This window comes from Lipophrys pholis (genome assembly GCF_963383615.2).
Source record: "Lipophrys pholis genome assembly, chromosome: 14".
Taxonomy (NCBI): Eukaryota; Metazoa; Chordata; class Actinopteri; order Blenniiformes; family Blenniidae; genus Lipophrys; species Lipophrys pholis.
In genome coordinates this window covers 6,041,440-6,057,090 of record NC_137633.1, presented here as the reverse complement: position 1 = coordinate 6,057,090, position 15,651 = coordinate 6,041,440, and the positions used below count along the sequence as shown (strand labels likewise).

The following is a 15,651-nucleotide window of genomic DNA, read 5'->3' as shown; positions in this document are numbered from 1 at the left end:
ACGATGTTCTTTATATAGCTTCCCATCCATTTGTGTCACCGGTTCACTGCTCAACTGCCTCCAGCTGCGATAACCAAGGAGTACTTTGACGTTAACCCATAATCTTCAATGTGATTCTAAAAACAATGGCAAACATGGTGTTGTTTAAAACAACCTTTTTATGATCTCATATTGACATTCAGTGTGTCTCATGAAGCGCTCTTGGGAGGGCTGTACCTGTTCTGAAACAGTCCCAATTAATCTCCCTAACAAGCACAAGAAATACTTTTTGATTTTTTATTTACTAAGGTCAATGAAAGGAATGTATTTGTGTGGAAAAGGACACACTTTGTACATCTGCCAATCTTTGTCAGTAGTCAAACTTCAAATGGTCAAATCGAATCGTCAAAGCTCCGACTGTCCTTGAGGAAGCGAAACTGCCTCCAGACCGACATAAACTTTTGAATTTAACGGTCAGCTGTTCTGACCACGTCATCCCATGAGGCATATTGTTTGTACGTTTGCACGATCTTCTGCATTTCTGACTCTAAACTGTTATTAGACCTGAATATAAGAGAAGTGTCTGAACTGGTGTCACAATTGTATGTCAGTATATCCTCCCTCTCTCTCTCTCTCTCACTGAATATGAGTTTGCCATGTGGTATTGAAGACGTTTGGATTGATTGCAATTCGATGGGGAAGAGATGAAGTCGAAATGTCAAGACGGTATGATTGCCGTCACCTGCAACTCCCTCACTACATGAATCTACTCCCAAACACCCACGTCAAACTTTATAAACAACTTCCAGGTTTCAAAAAGTGAGAAAACATTTGGAATAAAAGTAAGTTCCCCTCCTATTCATACTCGCTCATAAAATAGTCTTCTTTATTGTAGGAATTATTTGAAGCTGAGGCTCCAAAGTCATAAAAGTTTCTAAGTCAAATAGGTTGAGATCTTCTCAAGTCTTTTTTTTTTTTTTTTTTTTTAAATCTCTCTCTCAGCTTCTGCAGCGTCTTCCCGCCGCGCTGCGGCGGAGAGCCAATTAAAAAGAAAGGGAATTTTGAAGCTGCGTTCAGAGGACACTTTGGCTCATCCCAGGTTTGTCCAAGTAAATAAAAGTGCAGCCGTTGTTCACCTGGTAGAAAATAAGATTTCGCCACACAACCAGCGCGACGACGCCTTGTGTTTGACGGATTATCATGAAAGTAAGTAAAACTCCCTCGCTCACTGAAAAATAGCAAAAAAAATACTTTTAACTAGCAGTCAGTTATGACTTGACGATGCCGATTTACAATTTTCGCTTTACGTCACGTGGAAACCGATGTGTGTTTGCATTGTTGCTTTCCACTGAAGGAGAAAGCAGCAGGTTGCGCAACAGAAGGAATGAAAACAGGAGCCGGGGCGGAGGCAGCCCGAGGAGGGGAACGGCGACATGTATCGTTGGCAGCACTCGAGTTCGGCAGGGAAAACGCGGGCCTGTAAGATTTAACAAGAAACGATTTGAGGATTTAGCCTCCAAAAATTTAACTGAGACCAAAACGTCTGTTAAGCTTGCAAAATGACCTCATGACTACAAGGACTCGGACCTGCTGCCAACATCTTGGCGGCGCAGCTGCTTTAAAACGGCGACTTCTAAACATTTCAGCGAGACTGAATTTGAAGTTAATTGAACGTGCTTACGAAAGAAGATTAAGTGGTCAGGGCAATCCCAGTGCAAAACCAGAGATTTGTTATAAGCGGTTCCTTTCTTGTGGTTGTAAACCATCTTCTTGGAATGTCCGTTTTAGATTGAAGTTTGTATTTTCAGTTTTCAGCCTTTTCTCCAGACCTGCCGCCGAATCTAGTCTTGCGTCCAGAGAGAAGCGGCGATGAGGTCACGGTGCCTTCTGACCCCCAGTTGTGATTATCAACGTTGACAAAAATCTGGGCGCTTTATTTTTTTCGTTTTGGTGGCCACCTGGGGTCGCGTGCCGTCTCAAATCGGGCCGAACGTAAAGTAAAAAAAAAAAACTAAGAACAGATCAACCGCGATTGCAGCTAATTGAATGTGAACGCGCGCGACTCCACCGGCGGCAAGTCGCACGGGCGCCGACAATCACCTGCCGAACGGCGTTAAAGGAAACGGCGGGCAGCACAAAAGAAAATCACATGTATTCAAACAGGCCCTCTCGTTCGGCACTGCAAAAATATGCACGGCATAATTAATTTGCCATTAAGGTTGGATTGATGTTGCCTTTGTGATGCAGACAACCAAGCCATAATTGCCTCTGGTGTTGCATTCGCAGCTTTGCCTCATTACTGAAACAGATGCTAATTTTGCAGAGCGGCTTCAGGTTGACAGGTGTGTGTGTGTGTGTGTGTGTGCGTGCGTGTGCGCGAGTGTGTGTGGAGCATGTGCACGTCGTTCCGCCGTGTTGGGCAAAGCCTGAAGCCGCTCGCAGAGAGGAAAAGCGAGGACCTGGAAATGCATGGTAATGCAAAGCGGTGAGCTCGTGAGAAGGAAAATGTTTTTTTGTTCCTTTTGTTTCTCTTTGGAGCATATTTTAATCATAATCAATGGAAGTGGCAGTAATTGGTTGGCGAGGAGAAAAGAGTCATGACGGCGTGGGAAAACAACGCAGGCCTCTGAATTATTAAGCTGTTAAATATAAGCGATTGGCTTTTTGGACTTCTTAGTTTCCTTGTTCTTCAATTTCTTTGGGTAATTGAACGACTTTTTCTCTGTCTTCAGGGTAAAATTAATACAACCGGCGCTTCAAAAGATGTTTATTCTTTTGATAGTTATTTGAGCTTATAAAAACAAACTACTAAATACGTCCGCTGCACTGAAGTTCCGTTTTTTTTGTTTTTTTTGAACAAAATCCTGAAGTTCGTTTCTCCAACTTCCCTATGCCGCCATATCACATCTTCTTGGCCCGTTTCTTTGGTCTCTGGTTGAAGACGGGCGACGCCCCCATCAGGGAGTCGGGCGAATGCGAGGCGTAGCTGGTGCCGCCGTCAGACGCCGCGCCGCCTGGTGAGGGCCCCATGGCTCCTCCCCCTCCGCCGGACTCGCTCATGGTCGACATGGGCCCCGCCTCCTCGAACACGTCCCCGCCCAGGACCGGGTGGTGGTGGTGATGGTGGTGGTGTTGGTGGTGGTGGCTGGAACTCTGGCCGTCGTCGCCATCCTGGGGCTCCACTTTCACCTGGGGCCACAGCGGCGAGTTGTTGGCTCCGCCTCCACCTGGCAAAGAGGGAAAAAACGAGATGAGAATCCATACACTATTGGTGGGCATTCTTCTAAAATGCTGATGAGAATATAATTTTGCTCGTCTTTTCAGTGTAAACGTTCCATAAGGTGGTGCCGTGAGTTCACTACTTTGCACATACAAATGGCTCGCAACCGCGAACAGGTTCTCAGCATTCACTTAAAAGAGCCGTCCAAACGACCGACTCGATGACGGACGTCACGTCTCCGGGAGCAGGTCAATCGCGTTCCGATTTGTAATTACTACTCGTCTTGCAACTTTGAGATGACCTTTGCAAGAAATATCAGAACAAGCCTTCATATCTGGAATAAGATGGCTGAGATTCTTTTGTTAAAATCATTCACACTTAAATGTCAAACTGCAGGAGCTGTTTGAGCGTCCATGGCACGGTGAAATATCACAATACAGGAACATGACGGGGTTACAATCTGAACTTTGGCCACTAGGTGTCTCTGTCATAATCTATCCCAGGAGTGGGCGACAAAATGAGCACGACTGTTAAGCGCAGAGACACAAGTAGAATTCAATTTTGCTGAATAAGAATTATCTTGTGATTAAAAGCTGGGTTTTTTTCAATAATCATTAAATGGTCGTGTTATTATTTACTCTGCAGCAAAATGTGCAGAAGATGTTTCCCCAAAGTTGGACCTGTCAGTGAAAAAAGCCCCATGATGGTGGTTTCACCTGCAGTATGAGGAGAATGATCACCATCCAGGCCGGAAGTCAGCCTCTCCGCGTGGGCCCCAAGGACCCCCATCGGCAAAGCCTGGTCCCCCGAGGCCAGGTCGGCCTCGGGCTCTTCACTAACGGGGAAGGAGATGTCACTCATGGGTTCCTCCTTTATCCTCGGGGGCTTGGAGTCCTCCAGGGCTTTCTCTGGATTCACCAGCCGCTCGTACTCCTCCGACAGATCCTTACTGACCTGCGGGAACGAAATCTATTTTTAAACACGTCACCCTCAAATGATGCCCATCAATTATTTACGCGGCACAAAAATAGAAATGGAGCGGTCGCTCCTCCCCGAGCTCACACCTGCAGCATGTAGCTGTGGTAGTCCTTGATCCTCACTTGCCAGAAGCGCTGCAGGGCCAGCACGCTGCCGACGCCCACCTCGTGGAAGACCTGCTCCACCACGTCCGGGAAGGGGCTGGCGCCCAGGCGGGCCTCGCGGTCCACGGCCACGCGCAGCAGGCGGGTCACGCGCAGGTAGTGCTCGTGGACCAGGTCTGTGAGCGTCTCCAACACGCTCTCCTGGGCGCACTCGAAGCCGGCGTGGGCCAGGACTGTGGCCACCGACTGGTAGAGGAGCTGTCTGCAGGACGGCCAGCTGAGCTCCGTGACCGGCTCGCCCTTACCCCTGGTGGAGGCGGATGTGTGCGGTTAGCTACAGAGGGGCAACATCGCGTCTGTGACCTTTAACCTCTCTAAGGTGGCCTCCTGAAGCTTGCAGGAGGCCACCTTAGAGAAAAACCTTAATATTTTAAAAAAATATTTATCGCGGCACAGCGGAAAATCTTTCAAAGATTTTTAGTGAGCTGACAGATCGAATAAAACCTGAATGAAAGAATATTTCAACAGCCTTTGACTTAAAGAGATAAATGTTGAGTTTCCAAACACACGTCTTGATAAGTTAAACCACGATTAAGTAAAGAAAAAAGGACAAACAAAGGACAGAAGACTGGTTACAATAGCCAAAAACGGCTTTAATAGGCTCAACAGCAGTTGTGCTGCTCATCATTTCTAAATGCTCAGATAAACTACAGTTTTAAGCTTAAACCGTTAGCTGTCTTTATTTTGAAGGTTGGATTTTCAAAACGATTATTATTTAGTAGGAAATGTGGACAAGCTGCTGCTGGCTGCAGACATTGAACCCGACATGGAGGGTGTTTGATTGCAATTCCTAAACATTTGGGGTCCTTTGTAAAAATGTAAATTAGCCAAGAACACAATCACAGATCATTCAAACAAAAAGATCAAAGCAGAGGAATAAATGTAACTAAATTCAGCTCAGTGACTATATATCCCATTTCAAAAATTCATAAGCCCCATTATTTTGATTACTGGACTCTTCTTCCTGCTGTTTCCCTGCAAGTTTTGTCTGGTAATGGAAACTGTAATATTTTTGTACGTCACTGTTTGAATGATAGTAAATTTATAATATAATTGCCTTTTTCTGAAGGAGAACGAAGGCTTCAAGCTCAAACTTACTTATAGAAGTCACTCTCGGGGTCACTGTGGCGGAGCTGGAAGGGCTGTCTGGGGGCTTTGCTGTCCGCCGGCAGTAGATCATCTGGCATGACAGGAGGCGTGGGAGGACGAAGGGGCAGGCTGACGTCGGCCTCCTCCACTTTGGCTCCGCCCTCAGAGGACGCCGAGCTCTGACCCTGAGCCTGGGCGGACGCCAGGAGCCCCCGGAGACGGCGGGCGTGCTGGCACAGCTGCACGGTGTGGATGGTGAGGCTGCATGGCTCCGAGGGCACGTCCAGCATGGTGGTGGGCCGCGGGCGCTGCGCTGACGGCTGGTGCAGGGGCGGGTCCTGCATTTCCACCGAACGGAACTCGCGCTGGAGCAGGTCGAAGGAGCTGCGGCTGGGAGGGGCCCCCGCGGGTCCGGGGATCTCGCCCCAATAACGCATCATGTCAACGGGTTGAGAGTGCCAGCCGGATTCAGATTTGATCCGAGTGTAGAAACTGTGAAAGACAAAACACATGGAAACATACTTTAAATCTAGCGTATCCAGCAGTTTTCCTCTCTTCATACCCAACGAAGCACATTACAGATTGTATTTGAATCTGTGTCAACATACAGAGACTCTATGTGTTGAGATCAGTGCCCCCAAACACTGGATTTCATGCTCACTCTTGGAACTGATTTTTATACCATCATTAAACAGGTGCTCTCTAGGAAAAAGCCTGTCTGAGAACGTAAATAAACTGAACCCTTGTATATAAAGTGTATTTAATAAAGCGATTTAGTTTTTTGTTTTGTTGTTACCAGGCCCCATAAATCTGTACTGTTACTAAAAGGATCACTCCTTAATATAATTAGACTTTATTCGAAGTTTACTAACCAGCAATTATAACTATTAATATAACCCTAACCCTGATAATATAATAATATTGCAATAAATTGTCCTAAAAAATATATAACACTAGAGTTTAATCATGTAACGTGTCTTTTTTCCAACTTGTGGAAACAAGTAATATAAAAATAATGCTTTCACAAATTTACATTTGTGCAATCAACACAAAAATCCTAAATACAAGAAGTCACCCTAAGATACCAAACATCATTCCAATAGTACCTCGTTTAGTGCAACTAATCAACCAGCCTCATTCACAAATACGTAGCAATCCTTCTTTGGCCGCTAGGTGGCAGTGATGGACTCTATCCATAGTCATGTACTTCGAAGAATGAATTATCAGAAACAAATACAAATAAAGATTCTTCACTTCAACGACAAGTTGACATGTTCTTATTTAATGTAAAAAGGTTTACTTCTTATGTGTAAACTTGGATGAGAGGAGCTATTGACTAAGGTGGTCTTATGGGATCATTTAGCATCAATCCAGGTTTTGTCTATGTATTATTGCTGACGCTCAACTAGGATAGTTTAAAATGTTATTCTTATTCATAACTAATTTTAAGAGCACAGTAGACGGTCTGGTATTGAAAGAAGCAACTATCTGAAACAAAGGTTGATTTTCACTAAGTAAGCAAGACACCAATAATTAGTTAAACACAGCAAAATAATATCGCTACTGGTTCATGATCCATTTGTTTGTTTGTTTTTTGACCAAACAAGACAAGAGGAGGGGGGACGCTAAACAAATGAGATATTTCAGAGATTAAAAAAGAACAAGGTGATTTAGTTGTAATTTAGACAAGCCGGATAAAAAGATCACATAGTGTTTTTGCAGAAAATTCATCGGTGAGGTTTAATAAGAAATCATTACAGCCGAACAGCAGAATAATACTATAAATGTTAGGTTTCTGCCTGGACTCTGGTACTGCGTTAGCATACACAAGCACGCGAGCAAGCAACTCCATCACGACGAAGGAGCAGTTAAACAACCCACAATTACTTAACACGAATAGTTAGTTAGATTATCTAAATATAGTTCAAACACGAGAGTTACTTACTTTGTGGATGCAAAGTCTGAGGAGAACTGAAGCCAGTGGTTCACAGTTATCTCAGAGGGAAGCTGGACAGGAAGTAAGCGTCGCAAAGGACTCGGGTAAACAGCGAACTAAGCCGACGGTTCCACAACAAAACGTTGCTTTACTGTCAGGTTATTTCTGAGAACTTACCAACATGCGCTGGAGTTTAGAAATATTTCAATAAAATTTCCAACTATTCTTAGCTTCTAAATATTTTTAGCTGACGCTTTTACGGTAATGTCAGGAGCGTAGATAACCCGGACACATTTGAGGATACCGCCAAAGAAACATGGCCGCCTCCGTACAGACAGACGTGACGGTGAGCGAAACAGAAGGAGAAATTAGCTCTCCGGCTCAAACAGAGGCCACGGAGATCAGGGTTGACCCTGGAGGAGAGGACCTTCCTGCACCCGAGCCGCCAACAGAGGAGCCTTTTAAGAAACCGGCCTTTTTTGCGGCGCCTTCGCGCGTCGCAGCTACGTCAAGACGCATCGAAGCTCCAGCTAGAGACCCGAGCACCCCCGACATCACAGATGAAATTAAAAAAGAGGATAAAGACTGTGACAGTAATCAAGAAGCAAACCCTGTCAAACCGGTGGCCAAGCAGAGGACCCTCCCCCCTAAAGCGCCACCGGCCGGACCGTTCCCCCCTATCCCGTACGCGGAGCCCCCCTGGGGCGGCGTTCCTCCAGAACTCCCGTACGCCCTCGAGATCCTCAAAAACGGCACCATCGTGGACACGGTGCCCCTCGCCGACAGGAGTTATTTCGTAGTCGGACGGCTACCCGTGTGCGACGTCTCCCTGGAGCACCCCTCCATCTCCCGGTACCACGCGGTGGTCCAGTACCGCGGGCAGTCCGGGGACGGGGAGAGCGTCGGCGAGGAGAGGGGCTTCTACGTCCACGACCTGGGCAGCACGCACGGCACCGTGGTGAACAAGAACAAAGTCCCACCCAAGACCTACATCAGACTGCGGGTTGGTCACGTGATCAAGTTTGGTGGCAGCACGAGGCTTTTTATTCTCCAGGTAAATAAAGTTTGAAGGAGAGGACAGAACTTTGTTGTGGCACCCCTCACACTCATATTATGACATGAACTGTCATCTATGTGGAATCTTATGTATAAATACTGCAGTGTAGAAGTGGTACTTCTGTGGCGCTTGCAGCATTATATGGCACCCATCACGTTTGATAGCACCCTGGTAGCTTAAAGTCTGTGACCTCTAATGTCCTGCATGGTTTTCTTAATTTCCATACTGTAGTAACACATCATGTAGTGGCATGTATGTGGTCTCTAATGTCAGATGTGCAGTTATCCTTTGGCATCTTGTGTCAGGTGATGGGACCCAGAGGCACTGTGGCGGCTTTTCTAAACAGGTGTTGTGGCTTACAGTAGCACAAAGGAGCCGTGACACTCTTCATGTAGTACTCTCATAGGACTTTCAGCATCTTGTGGAACACAAGTAGCATCTATTGACACTCCTGTGTATCTCGAGTTAACTGGAATTTGTCCGGCTTATAGTAACAGCCAGCTATCCTGGTTCTCCCTTGAGGCGTGTCTTTTAAAACTAATGTTGCTTCTCATGGCCCACAGGTGGAACTTAAGGACACAATGTGTCTTGTGGCATTCAGGTGGCATTTGACGACAGTTTTATGGCATCTTGGTCCACACATGGTTCTTTTGTTGAATCCAGTGAATGTTTATTCTCACTTTGGCATCTATGTGTCTTATAGTCATGTTGTATACATGTAGTGGATTGTAGTTTTTTTGCACTTGGGTTCATAAGGGGACATATAATCCAACCTCGCTGAATTTATATTTGAATGACTGTTGGTGGGACCGAAAGAATCTGACGAATTTGAGGCACAGTTGTCGCATTAAAAATTAATCTGACGGAATAAATTTGTGTTTATATGTGTATGAGCATTATAGCTCCGACCTGGTTTGCAGAGGGCTCTACTATAGTCACAGTCGAGGAAATAAGACGTGGGGCCTTCCTCTACTTCCACAGGGACCAGAGTTTGATGAGGAAGAGGAGTCGGAGCTGACGGTGACAGAGCTTCGGGAGCGAGCCCGCAAACAAAAAGCAGATCTGGAGAAAAGGATGATGGGAGATGGCTCGGATGATGATGATGATGATGATGACAACAAGGAAGACGACGATAAGAAAGACGAAGAAGGGGAGAGTAACAAGGGCAAAAGCAAAGGCTCACAGGAGGACTCGGGCTGCTCGTGGGGAATAGGTGAGCCACACGTCTGTAGGACAGCTGTGGAGTTGTTTGTCATGTTGTCTTTGCTTGACAAGTGAACTAAATACTTTTATTTATTGTTGCTCCATATGCAGCCGAGGAGGCGGCTCCAGAGGAGGACGAGAACGAGGAAAACCCCTTCTCGACAGAGTTCCATGAAGACCAGGAGGCGGCCTACCTGAAAGACCCCAAGAAGGCTTTGCAGGGTTTCTATGACAGAGAAGGTGAGAGGAAGAGTCGTTAATTCACATTTCATGCTTATTTCTTTGGATTTTGTAATGATGTCCACCTCCTCCTTTCCAGGGGAAGAGCTGGAGTTTGAGTATGAAGACCAAAGCCATGGTTCTTGGCTCTGCAGAATAAAGTAAGCACCGTAAGATCCTTGCTGAGTGTGACATTGTGAAGTGCTTGTTAAAGCTAAAAGTCTGTTTCTGCCCGACAGGCTGCCAGTGGATGATGCCCTGGGCCGTCAGCTGGTGGCTGAAGTGACCCACACAGGCAAGAAGAAAGAAGCCGCCATACAGTGCTGCCTGGAGGCCTGCCGAATGCTGGAGGCCAGGGGGCTTCTGCGTCAGGAGGCAGGTGGGCACATGACAAAAAAAACTGAAATGTGGTCGGGGGCAGTTGGGGAAAGTGGAGGAAAAAAAGAAAATGAGAGCTGTGCATTTCCTTTGCAGTGTCTCGGAAGCGCAAAAAGAAGAACTGGGAGGATGAGGACTACTACGACAGCGACGACGACACCTTCCTGGATAGAACGGGAACCGTGGAGAGGAAGAGGCAGGAGAGGATGAAAAAGGCGGGGAAGATTGAGGAGAGGGTTGAAACCTATGACTCTCTGGTAAGGAAACACTGAAAGTTTACAAACAACTCGGGTATAATATTAAATGTAGGAAATAAAGAATTGAGTTAATCTGATTACGAGTTGTATGTGACGCTCACCTCATGTCTTCAGGTGGCCAAACTATCAGAGGTGGAGAAGGAGCTGGCAGACACTCAGAAAAAGCTCAATTCTGGCAAAGAAGGTGAAGCACGATGACTTTTAATGGCGGCACACTCTGAACGGTTGACCTCACCTCTCGCCCAATTCTCATCCTCCCTTCAGGCTCTTCGTCCTCTTCCGCCGAGGACTCACTGGACGCCTTCATGACTGCCGTGAGGAGCGAGGCAGCGATGGACGCCGTGGATCGCAGGAAGCTTCATGTGCACATGGCGGACTTGCGCAGAGAAGCTCAGAGGCTCCGCAAGCTTGTGGAGCTCACACGGCCGGCGCAGATGCCGACTCTGCAGCCCGGGTGAGGCGGTTGGAGTGATCGATGTGTTTGTCTGTGTGTTCTGGTCCCGACCCATCCATCCAGTCATTCATTCATTCCTTTATTCCATCATGCCTCTGTGCCTACTGAAGACCAGATTTGTGGATTTGATTAGATTTTTTGATAGTTCTGTATCAATTTTTTAAAGTTCTCTTGAGTGAAAGTATGCCCTTACATATAAATAGACTTTACCTGCAGTGGTAAAGTATTAAATGAGGGCTCACTGTGTCCCCGGTGGTATCCTTGTTCCAGCTCGGAGACAGAGAAGCTGAAAAAGACTCTGCCGCTGTTTGGAGCCATGAAGGGAGGAAGCAAGTTCAAGCTGAAGACGGGTACCATCGGGGTGAGAGCTCCCATCATCATCTTTTCTTTCAGTTTTCTTCTTTCTTTCTTCTGTGAGTCACCTCTTCTTGTTCTTGCAGAAGTTGCCTCCAAAGCGATCAAATCTGCCTGAAGAGCTCTTCAACATGAAAGACCTTCCATCTGGTGTGGAGGAAGAGGAAGAGGAGGAAGAAGATGAGAACCAGGCTGAGGAGAAGGAACACAAGGATACTATTGAGCAGCAGAATGCAGATGAATCTATTTCAGACGAGAACGATCAAGATCAACCGGCACATTATCCTGAACCTAAAGGTAAAGGTGCCGTTCGGCCTACCGCCACTAGGTGGCAGTAGATATTTAATACATCCGAATGGCTTTTTGCTGTGAGAGATGTTGGACCTTGAATGTATGTTTGGAATTGACTCTTGTTTCGCTCTTTTTTTCGCATCTTGGCCCCAGAGTGGGTTAGCGTGATGCACTCCCAGGCCTCGCCAGCATGATTTTAACTTGGGCTTTGTTTGCACGTCAGATCGCAGACAGAGAAAGAGGAAGAGCGAGGAGTCGGCGGGGGCAGAGACACAGGAGCTTCCACGAAAGCCCAGCAGCAACAAGGCGGCCGCTCCCGTCATCTCAGGTGTGGATCACAAGTTTAACACTCGGTGGTGCTTACTTAAAGGGCCCCTGCCTGAGTGAAAATCCCCCGTTCAGAAGAGGCTGACGTAAACTTACAGAGGCCAAGTGTGTGTGTAGAAAAACTACACTCAGGGGGAACATGCAGGAGCTGATGGGGAAAAAAGAGGAAGAGCTCAGGTAATATCCGTGGAGGCGGCAGATGATCCACTTGGATGATCCCTGAAAGGAGCAGATCAGAGGTTGAAAAGAAAGTTGAATTTTGCACTTCAGGCTTTGAGTTCCAAGTTTTGCTGTGATCGGTTCATGAGAAAAATTGTGGTGACTGAGATTGTGTTACTTGTGACGCTCTTTTCATGGTAATAACAGCGCTGTAAATGTGCAACACAAGGTCAGGAAAAGGTTCCAAATTGATTTGTGTTGGCTCATTCTGTGGAAAAACATCTAATGATGATTCATGTCCACCTCCTCCTCTTTATCACTTAAAAAAAAAAAGTAGTTTTAAGCCATTTCCAGTTTTAGAGGGTCAAGAAAGACAAAGGGAGTTTTGCCATGACTCAATATGCACATGTTTCTGACGTCTGTGGTTCTGTTTGAGGCACTTTTGATGATTGTTAGTAACATACGAGAAGCCAGAAACCAATGACAAGGAGATTGGTTGATGGTTTGTAACGTCACCAAGAAGTTGGGTTCTGATGTGTATGTGACTCTAAGAAGAAAGTCAAAGAGACGAGAGTGTCGTTTGTACGGAGGTGGAGGATTGTGAGCACGAACTGCAGCTCGGGTGTTAAAGGCCGTCTGAGCAACTGTACCGTCCATCCACAGGGTCCAAAGCAGAAGGCGGAGAAGAGCCAGCAGCAGGTCACGACCCCAAAAAGAAGCAGAAGAAAAGGGTGATGGGCCCCAGCAGGGTAAGGACTGACACTCGGGAGAAAGCCAGGGTGGGACAGAAGACTGTCAAAGTAATTGTCTGTCTCCATGCGTCTCCACAGCCACCGGTGCAGCTGTCGGCACAGTATCCAGACGACGACCCCGATTACTCTGTGTGGATGCCCCCTGCAGGTGAGCAGACCAACACACAGGCAGCAGGAAATCTACGTTTTTCGCACATTTTGATATTTTCATTTCCTTCAAAGGCACTCGTCTCTGGTGAATTGTTGACCCTGGTGGTGCACATGCAAACAGGCATCCTAAAGTCAGAACGAAATTCTCGGCACTCACCGAGGAATGCAGATCTGACGCAAAGTGATAAGATAAGGCCGGAAGAATAAAAAAAAAAAAAAAAACAGCTCGGAATCAGCCGCTTGTGTTCAGGCTGCCACACAGCTACACCAGCCTGTGATCAGGTCCTCACTGTGGTATGCAAACACAGCGTCTGAACTCAAGCAGACTTGTTTGGATTCCCGGCAGGTGATCTAGATTTGATTGACCTTTGGTTGACGCCCACTGTGAGGAGGCGGAGCTTAATCCAACCAAACATGATTTCCTATTGAACCCCCCCAAGTGCATGGTGAACCATTTTATCTTCTTCTAGTATTTAGCAAAGATGAGAAAAATGAAGAAAAAGTTAGATTAAAAACTGGGGAAAATGTATTTTTGTAAGTCACACAATAAGTTTTTTTCTCTTAAGTTTTGAATGACACTTGGCTTCATTTCAGAGCATTTTATTTCTGATTTTTTTTTTTTTTTTCCTCAAGCATCTGACATTTTGATGTCATTCCCAATTTTTTTATGTTCAACATTGTTTTTTTTGGGGGGGGGGGACTTATGACTTTATTCTTATCCCCACCAAAAAACTTTCTGGGAATTATTTGACAGGACATTTTTGTGCTCTCATCATTTCCTCGAATTAGAAACTCTTGTTAATGTTTTCCATCATATTGTTCTGTGGACTGAAACTCTTGTTCCGTCTGGCAGGTCAGAGTGGCGACGGACGCACGCACCTCAATGACAAATACGGCTACTGAGGGGGAAGAAGCATAGAAAGTACCTGGAGGACAAAGATCCGACCATGAACCCCATCCACCACCATCAACCCACTCATTGTGTGTGTGTGTGTGTGTGTGTGTGTGTGTAGGGGAGGGGGGGGGGTCATCTTAGAAGAAATGTGCACTACATCACCTTTCTTCCCACACCTCTTCCTCCATGTCAGGATGAAAGTTTGGCTGTGATGAACTGAAAGTGTATAGTTTGAGCCGGGAGTGGACACCGGGCGGCCAGTCGACCTGCTGGCCCCCCCCCCCCCCGTCCTATCCACTCTGTACCAGAGAAATGGCCGTACTTCGATTTCGCCTTTCTTTTTAAATAGTAGGAAAAAATAAACTCAATTGATTCTCATCCGAGCAAAGAAATCTGCAGGAGTGACTTTTGAGCGATTTGTCGTTAAAATCCAATTGACGTCCTTCGTGTGTTTTGCTTCAGTCGATAGCAGCCATAACCTTTTCTTCTTCTTTTTTCCTCCTAAAAGGAGAGTATGAAGCAAGGAGAGGGAGGGAGAGAAAAAGAGAGAGAGGGAGAGCATTGAAGCAGCTTTTCTGACCATCTGGACACTTGGATGGCTTACTGGATGAAACGCAAGCTGATAATGACTCAAGCTAAGTGGAGTGTGTGTGTGTGTGTGTGTGTGTGTGTGTGTGTGTGTGTGTGTGTGTGTGTGTGTGTGTGTGTGTGTGTGTGTGTGTGTGTGTGTGTGTGTGTGTGTGTGTGTGTGTGTGTGTGTGTGTGTGTGTGTGTGTGTGTGTGTGTGTGTGTGTGTGTGTGTGTGTGTGTGTGTGTGTGTGCGTGTGTGCGCGCGTGTGTGTGTGTGTGTACACACACACACAAAAAGCTCCAGCCTTCTCAAACTTCTCTTTTTAACAAGATTGTCGGTGTGCGTTTGCCCGGAGCAGGATTCCTCACCCTGTGAAGTCCCACTCAGAGCTGTTCTCTTGGTTTGCTGCCATGCTTCCCACCTTCGTTTTCCTACTTGTCTTTTCAAGCAACACCCGTCAAGATATGTAAACTGTATTTTGTTATATAAATGTCAAATAAAAACAAGTTGTAACCATTTGCTCATCGATCCAAGTTTCACTCCCCTGGAAAAAAGTGTTCCCATCTGCGCCGAGGTTTCTTGACGTCATTACACTTCTCTCTCTCTCTCCTCCCGTGTCCACAAAGAGAGCTTTCTCTGACACCGTCACAAAGGAGCTCGTGGTCTGGACCGCAGGATCCTTCCCTGACCTACTAACCAGTGACAGAAAGCAGAGGGACACATGACACGGCAGGAGATCAGAACATGTTGACCTTTGCTTCACAACCGGCAGAAACTGACCAGTAGAAGTGGTGAAGCTACTCATTTATAAGAAGCATCAAAACATGTAAACGGAGCTTATAAAGGTTTATTTAAGGTTGCCAAAGCTCCACAAGTTCTGTGGACACGGAGTAAAGTTGGTGACCCACTTAAAGTGGGACATCTTGGCTAAGTGAGGAAGGAAGGAGGGGGAGTCCAACTCATTTCATCTCATGTTGGCCGGACCAGTAAAATGGTAGAATCATCACCATTACATGCGGTAAAAGGCTGCAAACTCCAAATTCTCACTTTTAGTGCTGAAAATCTTCACACATAATGCACTTTTTACAAAATCCATTCTTAACAAGCTTTGGTGTTTCTCTCTATACTGTAAAAGCCTGTTTCTCAGAACACAGGATCTCTTCATCTTTTAGCATGCATAGGTGTAGATTGAAGGTGTGGCTGCTATGGAAATTGACC

The 15,651-nt window shown here is 46.3% G+C and overlaps 2 protein-coding genes across 2 annotated transcripts; one reads left to right on the top strand and one right to left on the bottom strand.

Moving 5' to 3' along the window:
• Positions 1-2,513: 2,513 nt before the first annotated feature.
• Positions 2,514-8,343, bottom strand: supt7l (SPT7 like, STAGA complex subunit gamma). The gene is made up of 5 exons (XM_080479967.1): positions 7,376-8,343; positions 5,440-5,922; positions 4,264-4,588; positions 3,916-4,153; positions 2,514-3,206 (listed from the first exon to the last, which is right to left on the bottom strand). Exons 2-5 carry the CDS (start codon positions 5,868-5,870, stop codon positions 2,881-2,883), a joined length of 1,320 nt encoding a protein of 439 aa, XP_080336093.1. The 5' UTR covers positions 5,871-5,922; positions 7,376-8,343; the 3' UTR covers positions 2,514-2,880.
• slc4a1ap (solute carrier family 4 member 1 adaptor protein) lies at positions 7,653-14,960 on the top strand. Its single transcript, XM_080479966.1, has 14 exons — positions 7,653-8,420; positions 9,405-9,636; positions 9,738-9,866; positions 9,946-10,006; positions 10,085-10,224; positions 10,320-10,480; positions 10,595-10,664; positions 10,745-10,934; positions 11,205-11,295; positions 11,375-11,585; positions 11,803-11,907; positions 12,729-12,814; positions 12,896-12,965; positions 13,821-14,960. Exons 1-14 carry the CDS (start codon positions 7,683-7,685, stop codon positions 13,868-13,870), a joined length of 2,334 nt encoding a protein of 777 aa, XP_080336092.1. The 5' UTR covers positions 7,653-7,682; the 3' UTR covers positions 13,871-14,960.
• The last annotated feature ends 691 nt before the right edge of the window (positions 14,961-15,651 follow it).

Coding starts and splice junctions, on each gene's coding strand:
- slc4a1ap (XM_080479966.1), top strand. CDS start 7,683: ATGGCCGCCTCCGTACAGACAGACGTGACGGTGAGCGAAACAGAAGGA. Junction 10,935..11,204: donor ATGCCGACTCTGCAGCCCGG/GTGAGGCGGTTG, acceptor TCCTTGTTCCAG/CTCGGAGACAGAGAAGCTGA. Junction 11,908..12,728: donor GGCCGCTCCCGTCATCTCAG/GTGTGGATCACA, acceptor GTCCATCCACAG/GGTCCAAAGCAGAAGGCGGA.
- supt7l (XM_080479967.1), bottom strand. CDS start 5,870: ATGATGCGTTATTGGGGCGAGATCCCCGGACCCGCGGGGGCCCCTCCC. Junction 4,589..5,439: donor CCCGAGAGTGACTTCTATAA/GTAAGTTTGAGC, acceptor CGCCTCCACCAG/GGGTAAGGGCGAGCCGGTCA. Junction 4,154..4,263: donor ACCACAGCTACATGCTGCAG/GTGTGAGCTCGG, acceptor TCGTTCCCGCAG/GTCAGTAAGGATCTGTCGGA.